The sequence below is a fragment of the Arctopsyche grandis genome, chromosome 5 (assembly GCF_051622035.1).
Source record: "Arctopsyche grandis isolate Sample6627 chromosome 5, ASM5162203v2, whole genome shotgun sequence".
Classification (NCBI taxonomy): domain Eukaryota; kingdom Metazoa; phylum Arthropoda; class Insecta; order Trichoptera; family Hydropsychidae; genus Arctopsyche; species Arctopsyche grandis.
The window spans coordinates 22,817,646-22,841,518 of record NC_135359.1 but is presented as its reverse complement, the minus strand read 5'-3'; the positions used below and the strand labels follow the sequence as shown (position 1 = coordinate 22,841,518).

The 23,873-nt window shown below is 32.9% G+C and overlaps 1 protein-coding gene across 1 annotated transcript in view; it reads right to left on the bottom strand.

Moving 5' to 3' along the window:
• Sik2 (Salt-inducible kinase 2) overlaps positions 1-23,873 on the bottom strand; it is a 126,975-nt gene that overhangs the window by 94,598 nt on the left and 8,504 nt on the right. Inside the window, exon 2 of the mRNA XM_077430865.1 lies at positions 5,046-5,162. Coding sequence (XP_077286991.1) covers positions 5,046-5,162 — 117 coding nt within the window. The remainder of the gene's footprint in view (positions 1-5,045; positions 5,163-23,873) is intronic.

The window sequence follows — 23,873 nt, the reverse complement described above, 5'->3', positions numbered from 1 at the left end:
CATTTTGAATACATTTCGTGTGTGGTGTGGTGTGGTGTATGTATCTGTGCTCTCGCGCAAACGTGGCGCTCGCTCGTTTGCACCGCGCGATGCATGTTTGCATTATGCATATTATTGCACAGTGTTTGTTGTCAGCCCTCTCGTGCATTACCGATTTCAAATCACAGTTTGAATTTTCTTAGAGCTTGTTTTCCCACCGCGCCGAAAACGTGTTTCCATGGAAATTAAGAACGTGACTGAAAAACTACAAAGTCAATTCAAACTTTCTTATCGCTACTAATCACACGCCTGACTTGATTTTGTTTAAATAAGAAAATCAAATAGTAACAAAAAATTGTTTAATGCATAACATTTTTTATTATATTATGTACCTAACGTTGAATAATATTGAGTTAAGAGGAAATTGCGAATAATTTCAATTTATCAAAGTAAATCATTAAATTTTCAACATTAAAACAGATAGGCAATCAAAACAATGTTACAAATTTATATGTTTATATTGAATTGGATCTGCATAGAAAATTTACAAAATGGATTCTGTACGATTCAAACGATATTACAATAAAATAATGTGTAAAAAATACATGGCTGTGCAGTCGGAGTCGTGGAGTCGGAGCATTTCAACCGACTCCGACTCCTTTTTTTATTTTCTTTATGTATGTATGTGTCACCTAGAGTTTTCAATTATAATGAATTGAATCCATTAATAAATTGAAATTTAATAATTTTTTTTATAAATCATGAATTTAAACTACATAATAAATAAAATCGTTGAATACGTATTTTTATGTTAATTTTTTTTCATTAAATTGATTTGTTTTTCTGTTAAATTCATAAACATACAATGAATGTACTTACTTTTTATTTATATCTATTTCATTACCAATAATTCAATAAATTAGATAACATGTCAATATTTAGTGATTTTTTTTTAATAGCTTTAATTTTGAATATCGCTATTATTTTCATTACTAATAATTTTATACGTTGGCAAGAAAAGTTGATCTTCAAGTTGGAGTCGGAGTTTGAGTCGGAGTCCGAGTCGGAGTCGAATCATAACAAAACGTTAGAATCGGAGTCGATAAATTTTAATGCGACTAATAAAATGGATAATGATCAGTAGCCATTAAAATAGTCAAAAGAACATAATTTATGAACAATAGAAAGCTTTTGAAAATCAAAATCAAAACGATGTTGCACTCACTGATGTATTTGAGCTCAATCGCGAAGTGAGGTTTACGACCCTAATGCATACGTCACGGGTTTAAATACTTAATTATTAGACGCATCGAAATCACCTTATAAAATATACAAGTTTTCTCAACCCTATTAGTATTAAGATAAATAAAATATAAATAAATACTGATATTAATTTACAAATCGAATCAAATCACATACAGTGAAGTGATCGATATATGTACATATACATATATTATAGAAAATACGTCTTTAGAAAGATTAGCGTCAAATGATACAAGAAAGATGTATCAAATTGGCAGCATCTAAAAACTGAAAATAATCGATGCATATATGCAATGGAATTCTGGCAAACATAACAATTTCATAACTTTTCCACATTAATCCAAACTTCACAGAATTTTTCGTAGATCCGCCATGATTAATACGATCTGAAAAAAGATTTCCGTTAGATCCACAAATAAACTATCGCATCCGATGACAATTTATGTACACACATGTATGATAACTGCCCAGATGACGCTTTGTCATCTCCAGTTGACATTTAGCCGATAATGAACGTTTCATTATAACGATTATTATCTTAAGCGAAACGATTTGTTCCTACAATCAACATTGACACACTAATTAATATAATAGATACAACACATGCATTCAAATACCACTGCAAATACGTTCTAATCGTAGAATATGAACAAGAAAAATTAATCCAATGCAAATAAATGTGCATACATCATAAAATTGTTCCACTGAATGCGCTCATTACAAAATAATACGGACAATGAACTCTATGAATATTATTATGTATAAAATATGTAAGGTATGAACTAATATGTACAATAATAAAACAGAATTGCTATATGATATTATGATGGTGATATAAATCATTATTTATAAATAAATTTTCCGAATAGTTTTTGTATCTTGCAATTTCATGCCAGATAAAAATCTCTCTGTTTTTCTATCGAATTGAGGAAATGGATCCTTGATTAAAAGGTCGGGTTTCAGACCGTGCTGAACCATGTCGCCTGCCTTCTGTTTACACTGTTTCGTTTTCTATTTCTTTATTCGTGTGTCCCATCTTTCACGGTTAACAAAATATCAATCTTCTCCCGGTAGATTGATGGCGTGCGTTTTGTATACAACGACGAATTGTCGTGTTTCATTTGGGACAGACAAGTACGCGAAAAAGCGGCTTTTCAACGGAGCAATTTATCCGGGAAGTGACCTGGAAGAGGAGCGAAAGAGGATGTTGCAAAAGTCAGGTGGGACAAATAGAAACACGGCCGGTAATTATGATTTACCACAGCGTACTAAAATCGAAGAGAACAATGATCTATTGTGCGATTTGCGCAATAGCATCAGTAACCCAGTCAAGATAAGAAGGTCGCAGATTTGCAAAAAAAATAAAATAAAACAACAAACAGTAATTTTTTGTAATAACTCACACATAAGTAGGCAAACATTGTATTTGCCGACTATACACAGTGAGTATAATTTTTTTGTTTTTTTTTTTACTTGTATCTATGTATACTGAACGTTTTGAAAGAATAAAAATAGAAAAATTGTGTTAACATAACAAATGATTCAAAAATACTAGCAGTAGAAAAATTGTTCTTTCAAACATAATAAAACAATGTCGTTTTAATCAATTTTCTAAATTACATAAATTTGAAACATTTTCATTATTAAAAAACTTAAAAGTGTTGCGTAAGATTGAATAAAACCTTTAGTTTTCTCACAATTGTTAATTCGCATCAATAATCTAAACATTTTTGCAAGAAAGTGCAGTTTGGCTATCATCGACGGAATATTTACAAGTCTGGGCGAAGTCGATGACGATGTAATGTCAGGACATTCAACCTTCCTGGTTGAATTGAGTGAAGCTGCATTTTTGAGAAACAATTTTGAGACGCACTGCAATTAACTCTTTAGTTTTGATCGATGAATTGTGAAGAGGAACTTCTACATTTGACAGAGCTGCTATAGCGGCTTTGACATTGGAAGAGTTGAGTGGAAAGGATTGTCGTACAGTGTTTTCAACTTATGTTTTGTGTATAATAATTATGTGTAAAAATGGTACTCGCTACTCATGTACAAAAGTTTGATCATAGGTGTCACCTTGGGTAACCTAGTTGCACTTATGGCCGGGGTTAATATATACGATGGATAATAAATAAATAAATAAATATGTATATATAAACTTTTTGTGTCAATGTTTTCTAAAAATATTGAAATACAATAGATATGTTTCTGTTTTTTATAGATATAAAAATATAGTTTTTAGACGCTTCAAAAATAATTTAGTATCAGTATTTATGCTTTTTTCAATCAATTTTACACAAAATATATAAGAGAAAAATTAGAAATGCCAATCAAACAAAACTTCATCTATTGTTACTAATGTATGTACTAAGGTATTGTATGTACATATACAAAGTAAAAATAGTCAATGGATTAGTAACTATTAGAATATAACTGAAACGAATTGTGAACATACCGTATATATTGTATGTATTTATTTATTTTATTGTTACAATCAATATACACTCGTCATTACAGATCGCTCCAATGCGACGAGTGTACGATAACGGTCAGAAATACAATAATACATATACAATCAGAATACATAGCATATAACAATTAATCAGTACAGAAATAATAATCATAGATACATCTATGGATTATTTATTTTTAGATTTTTGTCTACAATTATTATTACAATTTTTATACATATAATAAACACGAAATTATAGAGATGTCTATAGATTTCAGATTACTGTGCATAACTTTTACAAATTATACACACAGATTTTGTGACAACAGGAAATGAACTAATACCAATTTTCAGGAACCGTTTCAACAATGATCAGATAAAATTGGCAAACTCTGATAGAGAAACGATCGATTTGGAGTCACAAAACCCCCAAACCTAACCAGCAGTTTGACGAGGACTCGAACCTTCGACCTCAGTGGTGCTAAATACATACGCTACCATTAAGCCAAACTGCTGGCTGTATGTACAAGATCAATTAAAATAAAATAAAAAATCTAATTGATAGAAACTAAAATTTTAAAAGAGCAATACTTTCAGTCAAGAATTTAATATACCTATATAATATATACATATGTGCGTATAAATACACTTAAAATGTTACACTTTGCATAGAACAATGCATAATATTATGAAGCAAAAGGAAGAACATTGTTATTTCCTCAATAATATATAGGTTTACACAAACGGCCTATTAACATTTTCCGTGGTAATTATGACGTTTAAAATTACGCTATGTACATACATACTCGTACATACATATGAACAATGTACATTTTGTACTCTTTTTATCAATTATAAGTGTGTATAAATGTTGTTACTTTTCAAAATCATACATATGTTCGTATGACGAACATATTTTCATACCAAATAAATTATCTCATTAGATCAAATGAAAGTTGTAACGCGGATTTCAAAGAGGCTCACCCGACTATTTTTTGTCAGCATATTTTCTTTTGATATACCGCATTTAGTCGAGACGATTTTCAAGTTGGATACGAAACGACGATGCGGTCTCATACAAATTTAAGGAGATTAATGGCTTGGGCGATATGAGGTGAGCCATCGTTCATTCAAAAAAACAACAATTAGCCCGTGAGGAATGCGAAACTGGGGACGTTTTGACAGGATGGAATTCTAGAGGGTCTACGCGCTTGAGAAGAAAACTATTTTCGATTCACGCCTAAGTGGACCGTTTTTTCTAGAGTGCCGTGTCGTTATTCGATTCCAAAACCAATACTATTCTATTTCTACAACAACAAAAATACAATACATATAAATAATGAATACTCACTTGAAAGAGTTTGATTATGTGCGGGTGATCAAGCCTCTTCATAATATCTACTTCGCGGTAAACCTTTTGAAGATTTCCCGCATCCAGCTGCGATTTGTCTATGATCTTAATTGCTACCTGTGGAATAGAAAAAAAATAGCAAAAATTAAAAAAAAATCATTTTAATTTGATAAAAGTGCGAATAAGCACTATAAAAATAAATTACCCGTAAAGAATAGATAAGTTTCGGTAATAATTAATTAAGAGATTTCTGGGAATTCATTTCGAACAATCACGATGTATGTATGTATAATATATCTAATTACGTAAAATAATATGAAATATAACGTTTAATTAACCCTATAATATAAACATATTACGTTAATGTCAGAAGCATGTATTTCATAATTATGTTTTGAAATCAAAAGGAACTCTTTGAAATATCAAACCTATGTATACCAAACCAAAGGTTTAAAAATATTCAAAAATATTTTTAAATAAAATCTAATTTCCTTCAAAAGCATTACATAACTATGTTTATTTACAAACCACAAGCCCTTTGCTACTGATAGTATGAAAAAAATGTAACAAATATATACATACATATGTACATTGCAATTTTTTTCTGTAAAAAATTCGAAATAAAACGAAAAATTCACACAATGCCTATGTTTGCGGTATGAGAAAATTTAAATACAAAGTTAATTAATTTGAGAAAAATTATTTCTGTTTATTTTCATACTGTACAAAAAAATCATGTAATCATAAAATACCCCCACGATATATGTACATAGGTACATTAGATAAAACTAAGCCCATATAATACATCATCACAACGTGATGATTTTCTCAACATTTTTTATCATCAACAGTTGAACAAAAGCCTTTTCAATCCTCGAATTCTCTATTCCATCAACTACGTCCACCTAACGTCTACTATGGAGATATTTCTCATTTCCTTGTCCATGTGTGGTTCAATTAACTGTCTACATAACGCACTTCAGCTATGATCCTCTCTAATTACCTACATATATTCCAATCATATAAATTTCCATATTTCTTTACTACAAAATCCAAATTTCACAGCATCATTTAATTGACCAGCGATTTGCTTCAAAGAATATCAATTTTTAAAAATCATAAAATAGCCCTGGTATAACGGCGAAGGCGTGTAATTAATTAATACATTATTGTTTGGTCGTTGAACGGTCTCACATCTCCAAAGGGATAAATTTTAAATTAATTTGTGCTCCTTGTATCATTGTAAACCCGTGAGGCTTTTCGGCTCAACTTAGTCTTAATTAAGACATTGCTACGTGATTTATGTACAAACTACACACACACACACACACAAATACATTTTAAACATATTATAATAATACTTCATGAGGCACACGCTTGGATACCCACCACGACGTAAATCCATAAATACAAGTCTAGGCACGTGTCAAGGAGTATTAGTGTAGCGGATATTTTTATTGCTTCAATTAACTGTTTAAATAAAATCATAGTAAATCATTTTTTTTTCAAAACGAAGCCATCTCACCATTTCAAACACTTAAATTATTTGTGAAGTTGCTTTGGAAAATGATATTATCTTCAGTGGTTTTATATTGGAAATAGTCGAAAGTGGGAATTCATTTTAGTTTTAAGGGCTAGATTAGATGTTTGACTGTGCCTTTTCATATTGTACCGTCTCAATAAATGTAAGATAACATCGGATAACTCAAAAAGAGGAAACGGTAGATTTGAATCATTCTATATTATTAAATGGGCAAACTATAATCGTATATTTGTTATATTTGCCAACATTTACTCAAAAACTAGACTTTTCCCAATCTTTTAAATCCCCTAATAATTCTGATCTAAAAATCACAATCTCGACCTTAATAAAACTCATTTGGGGGATTGATTTACCATAAAAACTTGTGACATTACAAGTTCATGACATGTAATTACAACTGTGTGTGGTCAAAATGTAAGCTGTACACCCAAATAGCGTGTGTCCAAGTAAAATGCAATAAAAAATCTTCGCCCACGTTAATACAAGGTTCTGTAAAGGTAAAGACACACAGAGAGGTACGCAGCACGAATTTTTTTAGATAGTTCTTTTGTAAGCCATTGAAAGTGATCGATAATTATTCCCATATTTGAAGAAATGTAGGAGGACATTGTCAAAGGTATCATATATATAAAGACGGTAATCTGTGTGTGTTTGGGTGTGTGTGTGTGTGTGTGTGTGTGTGTGGGTGTATTTGTGTGTGGGTGTATGTGTGTGTGTGTGTCCTATGTAACTCTCGCTCAATTGTTTGTTTATTTTACCCTAACAACGATCGCTTGCGAACTGATTTGAAATTATTTGCCATGCAATGCCACTCATTCCCGTTTTTCCAGTTTCCGTTCCCGTTTTTGGCGGATTTTTTTTATTCAAACCATCGCGGACATGCAGATAATAACTCTTGTAAGTTTCATCGCAATCGGTTGAATGGTATAGGAACGCATACGTGACATTGATTTTTATATACTGTAGTAGATGTATAAGTTTAATACCATAAGTGACGCTCAGGGCAACCCGTAATGGCATCATGGGAAAATTAAAAAAAAAAAGTAATGTATGTACATATGTACATACATATATATGCAAATAAATCAATCATAAAATAAAGACTTTAACCTAAGCCACACAACTGCTCGACAATCGTTCAAACTTAATGATCTAAATAGGGAAGCATTAAGAAGTAATGCACAATATGAATTGCATTGTATAAATACGAGACAGTCAGTGAATTTATCGGACGTGTGCTAGAACAATTAATATTGAAATTATTGTTTTTTAAACGACACCATCTTGAGGGTCATTACACGTCTAGACAACGGCCGTGAACGTGGTGGAAAAAATATAACGGCGATAGGAAAGTGGAGGCAAGTGGCAATGGCGGAAGTGCAAGCTGCAACGCGCGGCCGCAAGTCGATAATGTTTCACCCGTTTCTCCCTTCAGGTCCTCCCACTTTCCTCCCGTTTTCATCCCACCCCTTAAGCGCCCTCGTCACGGTCGTAGCGACGTTGCCAAACGTCCGTTTTCACGCACGTGAATACGTGAAACGTTGCCAAGTATGTACTACGTCACGTGAAGGGAAAATGCCGGTCGTGCCCGAAGCCGTCTTCAGCATACCAGAGCGTGTTTTTCATTATTCAAAACAATAATATTCATTCGCACACACATTTTAATATAGGATATTGAACAGGATAAAGATACGCCGAGTGGAAATTCATCAACACGTAATAATATGAGGAAATGTATACACAAATGTACACATTTACACTAAAACGGCAATGTCAATTTGACGATGATTACATATTAAGTGTAATATAATAGAGAACATTTCATATTTCGTTTCAGATAAATGAAAACTTAAGTGACTTACTTTCTTTGGAAAATTCGTCCGCTGTCATTATTTACTGCTAATGGAGATAAAATACCGTTGCATTAAATTTCAACTTTTAGTTTAATAAAACGATATTAGGCTAGTTGAAATATGTATTCAATTTTGCAAATCTACCCGAATAATAAAATCTTATCGCTTTCAACACATCTTCAAAATACATTTGCAAATTGAATCCTGAAAGAATTTTCATTTATATACATACATATATGTATGTATTTATCAAGCGTAAATGAAAGTATTGCACAACTCTTCTCTTCGCTAAGTCATTATATAAAGTATTTTAAAGCAATAAAATATGACAGTCAATAGAAGAAAAAAAAGACTTTTCAGTCAGTAAAAAAAAACCAAATAGACTATTGGTTCCAATATTCACTTTCGGCACAACAATACTAGATTTTGAGTTTAAAGGCTGCAAAAGTAAAAATCTGTAGTTTTTTATTCAAACGATTATATCTCATTAACGAGAAAGAACCAACAAAAATCATTGTCATATTTGAATTTAGTGAGTCAAACTTAACGAATACCTACTTTCCACTCCGGTATGAAAAAAAACGTGATTTTATTGTTGCCCAGTGTTATTAATTCTAAACGGCTCCTTTAATTCTACACAACTAGAGAAAGAACACTGACAGTATACGTATATTATGACAGTATACGTATAATATTCAAAAATTACAATAAAAAACTATTTATGTATAGGTAAATACATAGTATATGCACTCAAAATTGAAGCAACTGCATATCGATGGCTTGGTGCACAGATATTATATGTCCATTTTTGAATTTGTATCGAATTATAAGTCTCTATCGAATTTGAAGTTTTGTAGATGCTGGAATAATTCAGGTTTTTCTTTTCAAGGTAATTTATGTATACCACATAAATTCTAGCATCTACAGCTTAAAATTCAATACAAATTCAAAAATGGTGATACAATATCTGTGCACCAAGCCATCAATATGTATGTACATACATATATCAATGGAAAATACATAAGCATTATAATTAGCGAAGTGAAACATAGAAAAGCCTTGTAAAAAAGGAACTGACTTATTTTAAAAATCACACTAATAGACAAATAATTCCATTAAAACCAAAACTAAAAGCCAAACTAAGATAACAATCGAGCGTTAGATCGCTATCAATAATAACTTTACTTTGAAAAACACAATTATAAAGTCATTACGTACTAGAATGTTTTATGCATTTTTTACTCTACATTCGTGACGAAATGGAGTAATCGAATAAAAGTAATGTTTCACATATGTACAGGTACATACATACATACATAAATACATACATATGTACATAAGTAACGTCAATGTCTATGAATGACGCAGAAAAGCGATCGTTAGAGAAGAAAATCTGCGATCGATCGACGGTCGCGCGTCACACGCAACCTATTCAAGCATTTGATAAAAATCAACAATATCGTCAGATCTTTTCAGATCTCCAGAGACAATGGAACGGTGAATGCTGTTGTTGTTACCATATAGGGATGGGAACAGGAAATGGAATATGACAACAACGCTCAGTAACACACATGATGCACGGCTTTGCGGACTATCGACCCCAGAACCCGTTACACGAACGTCAATGCTAACTTTCTGCTAAAGCGGAGGTTCTTAACCCATGGTCAATGGACCTCTTTAGGGTCTGCAAATACATATACCTACGAAGTGATCCGTGAACTTGAATATTAGATAAAAAATATATTTTATATGTCATTCATGCGGAATTTCAAGCTTAAGATTTTGCTCATTTGTTATCCAGTGTCAATTCCTGATCACGTTTTATTATGTTTAGATAATATGTATGTACATACGTAAAACAGTAATTATTTATATTTAGGGCAAATAATAGACATATTTGGTAGTAAAAAGAGGAAATAAAGACACGGATGAAATGAATATGTAGTGCATTTGAGTGAATGAACGCCTTTTTTTTAAATCAAAAATGCCACTTTGCCTGAATAAAAAGATATTCGATCAATGTGTTTTGTGATGTACAATTTTGACATTAAACACCATAATGTTACACAGAGTCCATTACACTCAAAGAAGTATGGAACGCTGTCTACTCGGCATAAAGAGGAGAGATTGGAAACGGAATACGTCGGTGAAAAGTATGACAAAAGTAGTGGATATAGTGGAGAGAGAAAAGAGATTTAAATGGCAAATAAGCGTGTCACGTAGCTAGAAGAATAGATAAAAGGTGGACAACAGAACTGCTGAAATTGTACCCAAAAACATTTAAAAGCTTGAAAGGAAGGCTGCAAGGAAGATGGGTGAATGAAATTAGAAAAATATTTGGGTTGACACAGTGAAAAGTGAGAAAAAAGTGCTAGAATGGTACCCAAGATAATGTAAAAGGGAAAAAGGAAAGCCGCAACAAATTAGAAAAATGTGTGATGTATGTATGAGATTTGCGCAAAACACAGTCGAACGAAAGCCAGTTGGGGAGGCTTTCATCCAAGGTGAATGATTGGAAATGATGATGATGTTCGTACGTGTGTGTGTGTGTGTGTGTGTGTGTGTGTGTGTGTGTGTGTGTGTGTGTGTGTGTATGTGTGTGTGTGTGTGTGTGTGTGTGTGTGTGTGTGTGTGTGTGTATATGAATGTATAAGTATTACCTCTAATAAATCTCCTTAATAAAATTTCTTTTGGATTTTTTTCTATACTAAACCGCTAAATAGATTAAACTGAAATTTTGTACATATTCTTCATAATTTTAATTATGTAATGTACAAAATTTAAATTATTTTAAAAATAAACGTGCCAAACTTCAATATCAAAATATGACTCATCTGTGCACTTATTAAATATTTAATAAATGAAAACCATAAAAAAACGCTAAAAAAATCCGCTAGCAAATACGTAAAATCACTTCAAATCCAACTGATGTATAAATTTCTTACAAATTATAAATATCAAACATTCAACGGCCGAATGGTTGTCAAATAAGTTGAGGAAAACTCAGAAACTTGGGAAACATCCTCGAGGTTGATTTTTAAAATGAAATTTCAATGACTGACGCGCTTTTATTATAAATCAATTTTAATGTATGTATATACATACATATGCACGTTATTTCAGATTAGTTTGATTAATGACATGAATCGTTACTTGATTACTTGGCCAACAATAAACGACAGACCTCAAAAAAACGACGAGGTATTGTAAAAATAATAATACAAAAATGGTATCCGTCACCCGAAAGTTGATGACGTAAATTTTACGAAATTACACTCGAAATAGCGCAATAAAATGACTCGAAACACGGTCAAAAAATATACCACTCGGCGAAGGTAACGTTTTGCGTCGTTTCGCGATACAATTATAATTTTCCCAGACAGTTTTCGATAAGCGGCCGTGTTCGTATCAAAAGAAAATCACAAAAATTTTCCAGTCTCACGAGACAGAAAATTTCATTATATTTGACAAATGATGGCGCATTTACTTATAAGATTCCATATGATGGTTTCCATCTTAAGTTAAAAAAAAAACGAAAACGGATTTTAATCATCATATTTAAATTTGCGATTGAATCACCGATGGATAATAGCAATTATCAAAATTTACGTAATCAATGAAAATTCAACCGCAAATACATATACATACATATATTCATCCATACATACTATGTATATTGTCAAAACAAATACACGAAACAAATTTATGTTCAAACATTATCTGAATGATTTCCCATTGCCTCATTTCTAGGGTAATCACACGTCCCGTTTTGGCCGGGACAGTCCCGTTTTTACTTGCTTTGCGTTTATCCCGTCGTTGTTGTAAATTTGTTTGATTTTCCTGTTTTATTCTTGTTTTTCCCAATCGATTTGCTTCCCAAAAACAAACATTATTATATAAATATAAAATTACATACATACATACAAATATCATAAAGCAACATTTAAATATTTTGTTACATGATTCATTTTACATTTTTCTGAAAAAAAATCGCTTTGTGCTATAACTGTAAAATACAATATTAAATTACATTTAATTTTTTATCTCGTTTCATTTTCTTCTTCTAAAGAAATGTACGTTATATTTAAAATTATATTACTTAACAAAAGAAGAAATGGAAATTAAAGAAATCAAAATTTTTAGTCGTACACATTTTTTGCAATTGAAAAAATGAGATTATCTTTTTGGAAAATTTTGACTTATTTTATTTGCTAATTTTACGTTTCAAAAAAAATCAGCCTGCGATGCATAAACATCAAATATTGCATTATTTTCTTTATCTTGATTATATTTTCCTTGCACACAAAAATTTTACATTCTGAAAAAATATATAATTCCTTGACAATATTAAAGGCTATTTGAGGGAAATATTATTAAATGTTTAGACGTGCAATACTATTTTATATAAGGGGGGGGAGAGAATTTTTTTTTGCAGAGCATCCCGTTGAGTCCTGAAAAATAATGTCACCATGAAAAATGGCACTCAAAGCAGTGCACAATCCCTCGAATACAAAAAAAACAAAGCATACACTTTCACGCACATTATGAAATATATTACAAATCTATACTGTACGTACATATTTGTATACGCTTATTATAAAACAAACGCACATTTGTGTTGCCGCTGAATGATTCAGCGAGTAAACAGTTGCGACCTCGCCTCGAAAATGGATCAGCCTGTTTATGAAATTACGTGAAATATTTAATGGGAAATTACCACGGAATCAACCCCGATACAGCGAAATTTCCACGACGCGGACATAAATAAAGTGACACACTTTAAATACACACATACATATGTACGTTTGTTCGGTGATTAAATATGGTGCGTTAGCATCGAGACAATGACGTACGGTAATATCTGGCGTTGAGGAACCGAGAAAACTGGTCTGAATTAAATAAAATCCATGACGCAAATGCGATTCGCAGAAAGGCCATTTGGAAATATCCAGGTAGCCATTGAACAATAACGTTGCACAAATCTTAAAAAAGAGTACTGTGAATTTTCCCGCACAGTCGAGTTCAATTCTTGAGTACATTTCGCACTGAATGGATGATCGCACGTCTATATTAATTTTTATATGAAAAAAAAAACTAGATAAACATACGAAAGCTGTCATATGGCCCACGTAATGTTTCGATATACTTTCAGTGGCCAGTGACGCAGGTTTGTCCATTGAAATACAAGCAATACAAAATATTTCCTTCGACCTATTTATTTCTGTCTTCGCACCACTACACGCCGACGAAACGTGTAGGTGGTGATTTACTTACGCATTTTTTTTTTATATACATACATATATATTTCGATGTCACATATTTTAATATAAAATATACTATGACGCCCAATTTTCCAACATCGGTCGACGTTTTGAGTTATTAATTTTTACACAAATGTTGTACAGGTGATATTCTCGTGGAATGCCTCTGACGAATGCTTGAAACATTAACACAATCGAGATAATGCATACTATGTCAATATTTCCTTTTATATTATTTTTTATGGGCTACCATACAGACATACATACATAGATGTAGCTTTGTGCAATGAAGTGCATGAATGTATTTTTTTTTATTTGCACCCAATTTTTTGTCTGTACAATATAAAAAGAAATTCATCAAAAAAACAACAATTTATTTACATTCAATGTAAAGGCGAAAATACACTGAATCACGCGGCACGGACATGCTCCTGGCCTCCTGTGGTGAAAAATCATATTTCACACCACAGGGGGCTGATTTTTTTCGACAAGTTTCTCCTACATATCTTCAAATATGTGAATTACCGTCATCGATATATATTTGAAAGTGGCGGTAGTCCAATTCTCAGTTCCAAAAACACTATTTCAGTTTGATTTAATTCACAAATTGTTATCACTTATTTTAATTCGATATGTCCAGAATCTCGGAAAAGCAGAATAAACTTATTACAAGCCACCAGTATTTTTAAATATTATAAAACGCAAAATATTATATTCAATGTTTTACGAGATATTTTTCAAAATGAAGAAAAGTGGACTTATGCCACTTTCAATATTAACGGCTCATATAGTTTATTGTCATCTAATTCATCGTAGTAGCGATAATAAGAAGGCATATTTATACTTTTTGACGGCACTATTAATTATTCCTTACGCCACTTCCAAATATAACGACTCATATGTAAGTATGTATGTATAATATATTCAAATCTAATAAGAAACTCACGAGAGAATTCGAAACATCGAATAGCCTTATCAGTTGCATATATGTATGTACGGATCTTCCAAACTTATCCACTTAGGAGCATCGTATGTTGTAAAGTAACTACGAAATGATAAACTCAAATGGTTTCTCAATGCTTTCTGGATGAGACTCTGATGTGTCGAGAAGGATATTCAATGTGTCGTACAAAATGGGGAAACATATCTAAGCATCAAACCCGACTACAAGTTCTAAATATACTCAAAACCATTTACCTTATCGAAAGATTGAACCTCGCGCTACAACTCATTCATCTATCTACCATCATTCGATCTATTTGACATTGACAAAAGTGCCATATTTACATCCAATATTTGCACCAAACACATACGTAACAGATTTAATACAAATAACGAGAGGAAAAGGGGAAAAAATGAATTAAACAAACATTCCTCGCAATTTGATTACAAACCACAGACTGAGGATAAATAAAAAATAATTAAAAAAAACTGTCGTAATCGTAATTAAAACACACAGATTTACAATGTACTCTCGATTATTCGGGTTAATGCTGGGAAGTGCGGACACGGATAATCCCACCTATCAATTTTTGATATCGTTTTTGAAATTGATAGAAACGATATCCGCATCACTCATGCATTGAAAGCCCGGATCATTTAAATCGCGATCAAACCACTCCTCGATGTTTTCCCGATCAACATTTTCAAAACATTTTAAATTTTCCATTAATCTGTATATTTCAGATACGTTCTTGCCTTGATCTTTTCACAATCCGATAAATCTGTTTCCATATTAGGAATAATTTTTCTCCTTGATCAAACCAGTGTTATTGGTTTTACTTTCGACCAAGATTTTGCTATTCCGTATATAATAACATCCAATAAACTTCTTCCAGAAATTGATCAAGTCATCATTTTAATCAGCAAGAGTTTTGACAAGAGTAGCACGATAAAGCCGTTTCATTGATGATATGATACTTGGTCCATGAGTTGAATCGGACTTGTAACATTAGGCAGCAAAAAATTAGGTATCATAAGACCGTCGTATGTTTTTAATACACATATTAACCAGCAGAATAGACTAGTGGTCAGCATATAATGCTTTGAACAGAGTGGCCACGAGTTCAAATCCCACTGGTTTCTGCTGGCCAGACATTGGATTTGTGATTCCAGGTCGATCGTTTCCTATCAGAGTTTGCCAATTTGTATAAAATGCTGCAAATTTACAAATTTGAAAATAAATATTAATTGATATGTATTTACTTAATTGTTTAAAATGCTGCAAATTCGACCATATATGTCTCTGTGGATATTAATTGATATGTATTTATGTACTTTGTATAATATTAATAATATTTGTATCAAATGTACATACATACAATGTTTCTGTCCAGGAAGGCGCATTGGGGTTACCTATTAGGCCTTCCTGGTATAAATTAAAGATAAAATTATAATTTTTTTTATTATTCGGATGAGATCTATTAACAATACTGCTACCAGGCATTCAGAAACCCATTATTCTTGAAAAAATCTTAGAAGATCTCTATCCATCCATACTCCTTTTTGGTTATAATCAACAGGAAGTTTTTTTTTTCAGTCCTCTTGAATGATCCAGGTTTTTTGCTTTTCCGATTTCTAAAGATTTAATTTTTTTAGGTCCTAGTACATTTCCACAACACATAATTGTAATACGCTCTTTAGATAATTTGTGTGCAGGATTAAACGTGTCTTTTGACGATACAAGCGTTTATGTTGAAATTTAAAAAAAAATTGAATTTATTTCAATCACGAATAATCCGCACTCGGCCACTAGAAAATACACTGTATATGTAATCCAACCGCAGATTCTGACTTGCAAACACAAAACCTTCAATATCAATCAAAAGCAAATACATAATTCATACGAGCAGTCTGCGGTAAATACAACAAGCCGGATCTGTACGCACTACGCCATATCAGAAACAGACAGCAACATCGGAAATCATCCCTGCGGACATTTACACGCCCTTTGAACCACTGTAGACCGCATACGTAATGACAGAATGTGTCAAACGAGCCTGCTCGGACAAATGTGATTATCGCAAACGGTTCGACATTCACGTGCCTCGTAATGAACCGGTCGTGCCCGGACCGTTTCAAATCGACTATGGCAAACGGCACGCGTGTTTATACATAATTTATACACACACATATCCAATATATGTACACGAATAGAGGCAGATGTGTAATTTAGCTAATTGCGATACTGACCCTTCCGACAGAGTGCCGCTGACGCAAAACACGCGCGTAAAAATAGCTCATCTGGTTGAGCATCACTGACGTATGTATGTACAACGACGAGCGTCTTGGGGCGGAGCTCGAGAAACTATTTCTATACCTTATCCGGTTTTATTTATACGACGTATTTAACCTTTTCGGCCGATTCGATCGAAAGTGGATGCGTTTCAAGATTCGTTACTCTCGTGTGAAAATTGCGTGACGATTTCTCGTTGATAGTATGCGTCCCGCGACGATGCGATATGCAATTGAATCAATTGGAATTTTAACTGTGACTATGTATGTATGTATGTACATATGTATAAGATGAAGTGTCGCAACGTACACTATAACATTTTGTACTGAAGATAAGGTCCAAATAGATAACAATTAATAACAATTCTGATATACGGACAAGTGCAATGATTGAAATCGTGTATGCATCATAGACCGAGTCTAGAGTAGGGATTGCAATGTATCGTCAAATTTCACCTACCGGTAAATAATATCTCCCATTACCGGTAAATGAAAATATGTAGCTTGGATTAGATAAATGTATGTGATTACTTTTCCTAAAAACGTTAACCTAGATTGCACCGTAAATAATTAAAAACAAACCTCAGTTGAATAAAATTACACACATAAAAGTCAATTGAAATAATAATTGAAACAACCGTCTGATCGCATTACGACTTGGTTGGTCTGTGTTGCCACTCTTAAATATGCACTCATTAAGATGCTATAAGAGAAATGTCAAACTGACAGAAGGCTTCCCACTCGCTAAAACTTCTTACATTGAGTTAGTATTACTGTTTTCTTACTATACAAAACTTCAAGACCTATAACAAAAGATTATTTTATTGCCTTGCATTTATTGCATTCCTATTTATCCCGCTCAAAATTTTAGTCATTTTGGAGATTTGATACTGAAAATAAACAAATTCCAGACTCTCTAATCCACAATACGCCAATTGCACCAATTTTTAATGCAATAATATGCCTGTACATGCACTTAATTCGCGATAAAATAATCACCTATGGCGAAATTTTGATTAATTACCGATAAATCAGTAAAATGTCAACTATTTGTTTCTCGATTTTATCAAATATTTATAAAAAATATTTGGTTTTCAATATTATCCGACTTTGATTATTGAACCATGTAGATTTACGACTCTATATAAAATTGACAAGTTCAAATGTTTGTCCTTTACAAAAAGTGACAGAAGACCGAAAGCGAAGAACTCTACACATCGAGCAGTAAGTGTTTGTTATGGTGAAGTAGTAACGCTTGAAAATCGAACACGAGTAACAAGAAAAGTATACAAAATACGTGACGAGTTTCCATTCGGTTTTCCGTATGTACACATATTTTTCAACCACTTTCTTCAATACGACTCAAACTCGATATATGCATGTAGTGTATGCATATGGAGATACAATGGGTATATTCACTTATTCACCTGATCGAATACTAACGCTATTTTGACTATTCCTTACATAAAGCCTTGATAAAAATTTAAATATATAAATAAAATTTCCATAACTGTATAAACGCCTTCGCTAGATAAAGAACAAAGCAGAAAGATTTCGAAATACTTTCATATAATTTTCCCAATCTCAATAATTCATTTCGCTGAATCACTCTAACCCTTCGACCGCCATTGTATCGTTTCATATCGACAAGCTGAGAAAATATCGACACACATTTACATATGTAGTTCTGAAAATCAACTGCCATTTCTTTGAAAAGCGAGCATTACGATGCAGAAACAACGGCGACGTCAATTGTTTCAGTCGTTTTTCACCGCTTTTTGGAAAAACGCGTCGCTGAAAACACGTCAGTGGCCGTTCTGTGACACCCGTGTGACGCAAAAAATGACCGACTAACAGAACCGCGTCCTCCTGGCTAAATGATAAATCTACGGTCAAATTTCGAAGCAGTCCGTCGGCTGATGTACGGTTCAGAATAAATAATGGGGCAGACGTCGCTTAACCGTTTGATTGTCGAGTGACGCAAACGATGATGGTCGAAAACGTGCGTAATGATCAATTGGCGCCAATGCTGCATTGTTCACTCGGACGCCACGTGCTCCACGAGACGTTAACCCTTTGGAAAATCAACCTGATTACACAAAAAAATAGCCAAAAACAAACCGATGAACTAACTGACTCCAGTACTGGAACGAAACTTATCGAATACCTAATGTATGCAAATTCCCAACGAGACCTTAGCGAGTATGTAGTTGGGCGAACTTTAGATTATGCTATCTAACTGGTATGATTAGTAAAATTATTGAGAATAAGTACGTATGTGCATACATATGTACAAATACACACATATAATTACGTTCGATAATACAAGGTATTTTAGAATGCAAATGCTGACTTGGCAGAAGTATTTTGTGGCTTGGCAACCTGTGGAAATGATATGGAAGAAAGGCAATCAACCTATTCAAAGCTGCTGTTTCTACAATCAGTTAATTTTGTCGATCGTAAACTATTAGGTGGAATGCTAAGTAAGTCAATTCTACATATATACATCTATATATGTATGAATATGACAAAGTGTACACTCCAGTTCGTTCATGAACATACACTAGTGGTAACCAAGGGGTCTTTTTTAGGCGTAATTTATACTTTTAACTTTTTTTTCGACTAGTAAAGGACGAAATACCATTCAAGAAGTTGATATTGTTCTCGCATATGTTGAAAGGAAATAACTGCAATGGATAGTTATGGTGTGGTAAAAGTACCTGCTTATGTCCGTTCATTGAGACTGATATGATATTACTGTTAACTAAATACTTTTTCCTCTAAGCATGACAATATTTAGCGGCGGATGTTCATTTTATTTAGAAATAATACTCTCAAAGCAGCCGAATAGTAAAATAAAAGGAAATAAGGTTTCCTACGTACAGATGGACCGATGTCGTTAAATGTAAATGCAAGTCTAAATACAAAAGTAAACTTCCCCTAATAAGAGGAAAAGGAAACAACGGATTTTTTCTGAAATATATTTTATATATACACTTATTGATTTACTTTATTATAAATACATACATAGCACTTGTTTATTTATTTTATTAAAATACATATTATATTTTAAATTGAAACCCCCTGTCAACTGTATTTATAGAAAAAAATAGGATAACACGGGAAAAATGAACTACTCCCATAAACAGCCCGCCTGGCCACCTCTGACATACACGAACTGTCGGTTTTAGTGAAAACGCAAACAGTCAGAATCGAACTTCAAATAAACTCACCAGTTGTCACATGAAACTAGTAGCTAACAAAAATTTTGAGCTGTCAAAGCCTTTGAGATGTTAAAACGTCGAGTATTTGATATGGGAAATCTTATGGAAACCGTTTTACAACATTGCTATTATTCCCATTTCCGCTCATTTTGAAACATTGCAATGCAGTGTAAGTATGCATATTTAAATATAGGATGGGACAAACGATTTAGAATATTTAAACTTATGCCTAATAGTTTATGCATGAACAAACTATATCATTTGTCATTTTGTTATTTTGCGTACACTATAACCGACTAGATTGGTTCGTGTATGAACAAACTAGTATGTTCATAAATGAAGGAAATGTACACTTGGTCTGAAACATGTATGTACATAATGTTGCCATTCTTACAATTTCAACCATAATTTTATCCTAACTAATACATACATACATATGTATGTATATATTCCAACCCTATTCCAATCACATTTAGATTCACACTACATTTATTTTATCTTTATTTTTAACATATTACATATATTAGCCACAGTGATATTACCGATAGCTCCAACGCGTCACTGTGGCCAGTCATACAATCATAATATCATCATAATAATAACATTCTGTTATATCGTGATGGAAAAATCATTGACATTTATGCAAATTGATAAAATCAACCACTATATTTCCTACTTCCAGTACATATGTATTTTCCAATACATATGTATTTCCTACTTTCTGGACGATTGCTAACAAAAGAAAAAGACACATTTATAGCCATAGTGTAGTGCACTGGTAGAGACATTGCATACCAGCAAAATAGATCGTGGGTTCTAGTCCCGGCCAAATACGCTGCACGCAAGATTTTCCAAGCTTAATTGTTATAACGGAATCAATAAATCGGTATCCTGCCTCTCAATCTCGAATTTGTTGAATCTTATAAAAAATGCTGCCTACATAATTTGATTGATTTGCATTTCTTGCAAATCAAAAAAATTTTAGACTGTCCATAGATGTCTATATTAATTATGTACAAAAATTAATCTAACTATTATATGTGAGTCGCCCTGGGATAATTCCTGTCACGGCACATATGATTTACAATATATGTAAAAATAAATAAATATACAAACATAGTTAACTATAAATGTATGTAATTATAAAACATCAACGAATAAAATTCAGTATGCATTATCACAAAGTATATGTATGAGCGGGACGCGACTGTAACACAAAGTAAACAATTCCAGCTGCAATTGAATCTCTAATTTGCATGTTCAACGCAGTTTCAGCATGTCAAATATACTCTCAAATCCCGCAGGAATACCCTGTCGTTTCCCGAGTACCGTCGAGTTCAATTTATTCCTTGAGCGACGATCGAACTTCATATTTCATTATCGTCACCAGATTGAATATGCACGCGATAACGAACTCAAAGTCGTCAAAGCGTGCATAAATACATATGTAAATATACATACATACATAGGTGCTCGAGTTACCCACTGAAATTACATACCTAGTAATGGAAATCTCTGCGAACCCAATTAAAACATTACATAAAGAGCGAGTATTGATGATAAATTGTTGCATAATTATGCATGCGTAGAGAAATGCTAGAAAGTCGACCGTATACCTATTGCATAAGTGCACTTTTCTTCCGTACTTTCAGCTCTGTCAGATCGTTCCCCACGATCAAATTAAAACGATTCAGTGCGTTGAAAATCGAGCTCATTGAATCAAATCAAACACTGATGCGTTTCTTAACAATGACTATTGCATTGCATATTGCAATTTACTGTAATAGGTGCCATTTACTTGACCCTATAATATGCCTTGAGTGATAACATATACATATCTATATTGAGAATGATCTACGCCGATCTTTAAAACACCAATAATAATTAATAAAAACGTCATCTTGCAAATTTTGGCCAAATCAAATTTAAGTAATTTGGCGATATGGATATAGTAAGCGGCATTTTCTATAACAGATAAATCGTCTCATCAGCAACATACTATCTCAGTGGTTAAGAGGGCTGGACAGCAGCGCCTTGTCCATACAAACGTACTATACTTCTCCCTTCCTCAATTATGGCACTAGAGAAATTATTTTTTAATATGCTATGGATATCTACCATTGGGGTGCATCTATCATTGTATTTTTTTGATTAATTATTTTTTATTTGAGCTAGGAGCCGCCAAACATCTATAAAATCGCCTCTTTTTTACACCCACGAAACGAGTCCAGCGTGCTTATTTAACGGTCGATTTAAAAAAAAATACGCCGATAGATGCACAGAAAGTATCTTTCTCATACCGATGATGAAATTTTTTTAAAATTGGTCCAACTGTCGCATTCACTCAATATATATATTGTTGCATTCACTCAATATATACATACACTCAATATATATATCGAAGTAAGGAACGGTAACAAAATTAAGGTTTCAGGTGTACAGCCCTCTTAATGTATAGTGCTAACAACGGAGGAGGCACAGGATTGATCCCCGATACAGTATTGCTGACCGTTTTTTTTTGATCCATGTGAAAATTTCAAGCTAAGCTCACATTTATTCGGTCTGTTTTGGGTTACTTAAATTATTCGGTCTGCGTCGTTCTGAATTTCAATATTTTATTCATTTTTTATGGTTCAACTTACCTGTGCGATTTCAAGTTTAGTATCGCCGCAATATTTCAAAATGAAAATATTCCTATAAGTAATAGCATAAGAATTATAAATATATAAAAGAAATATCATTGAAAAAGTTCACACATTGATCATCATAATATTATTTTTTTATTTAATATCTACCTTATATGTACAAACATATGGTAAACGGACAATTTCGCACATGACAATCTTTGCCAGGAAAATCTCGAATTGAATTGGCACTTGAATTCTCGTTAGCGTGATTGTTCGCCCGGGTGAATCCCGGTGAGTGGAATTTTCGAGTGTCAAATATTCCGTGTTCGAGATTTTGGTGACGTGTGCGAGATTACCATGTGCGAAATTGTCACCGAACCGTATAATAAAACTCATAGCAACATTACTCAGTGGTTAGCGTATAATGCTTTCGAAAAAAGTTGTCACGGGTTCAATCCCACTGGTTGCTGCTGGCCAGACTCGGGTATGAGACTCCAGGTCGATCATGTCCCATCAGAGTTTGCCAATTTATCTGATTTTCATCGAAACGGTTCCAACAAATTGGCAACCTTTACCCATTTTCTCACAAAAATCTCGAGTACAAATAATAATATTATAAATGTATATGGACATATACATATAGTACATTTGTATGTGTCACCTTGAGGGCAATCCCGTAATGACACCACGATAAAAATAATTTTTAAAAATAAATCTGTGGCCCCCATAAGGGTACAGAGCCGCATATGGTCTGTGTACGAAATATTTATGTATCTTTACGACTTTGAGTTATTAAAAATGATAAGCAATGGAGAACTCGACATACAAGGACGCCTTGAATGACGTAAAAAAAATTTTTTTTAAACTTAATCAAACCCAAAGAAAATTTAAAAAAAGATTGGCGCAAATCAAAATTGAACGCTTTGTTCTCTTTGAAACGTATCAAATACACAGAATAACCGAGAAACAAATTATCGACAATGTTTTCATCGGAATTTGCCAATTAAATAAGTACACAATTCGACAAAGCGAACACACAAAACGGGAACGTAAACTTTGATCTTACATTTCAAATTCGTCACAATA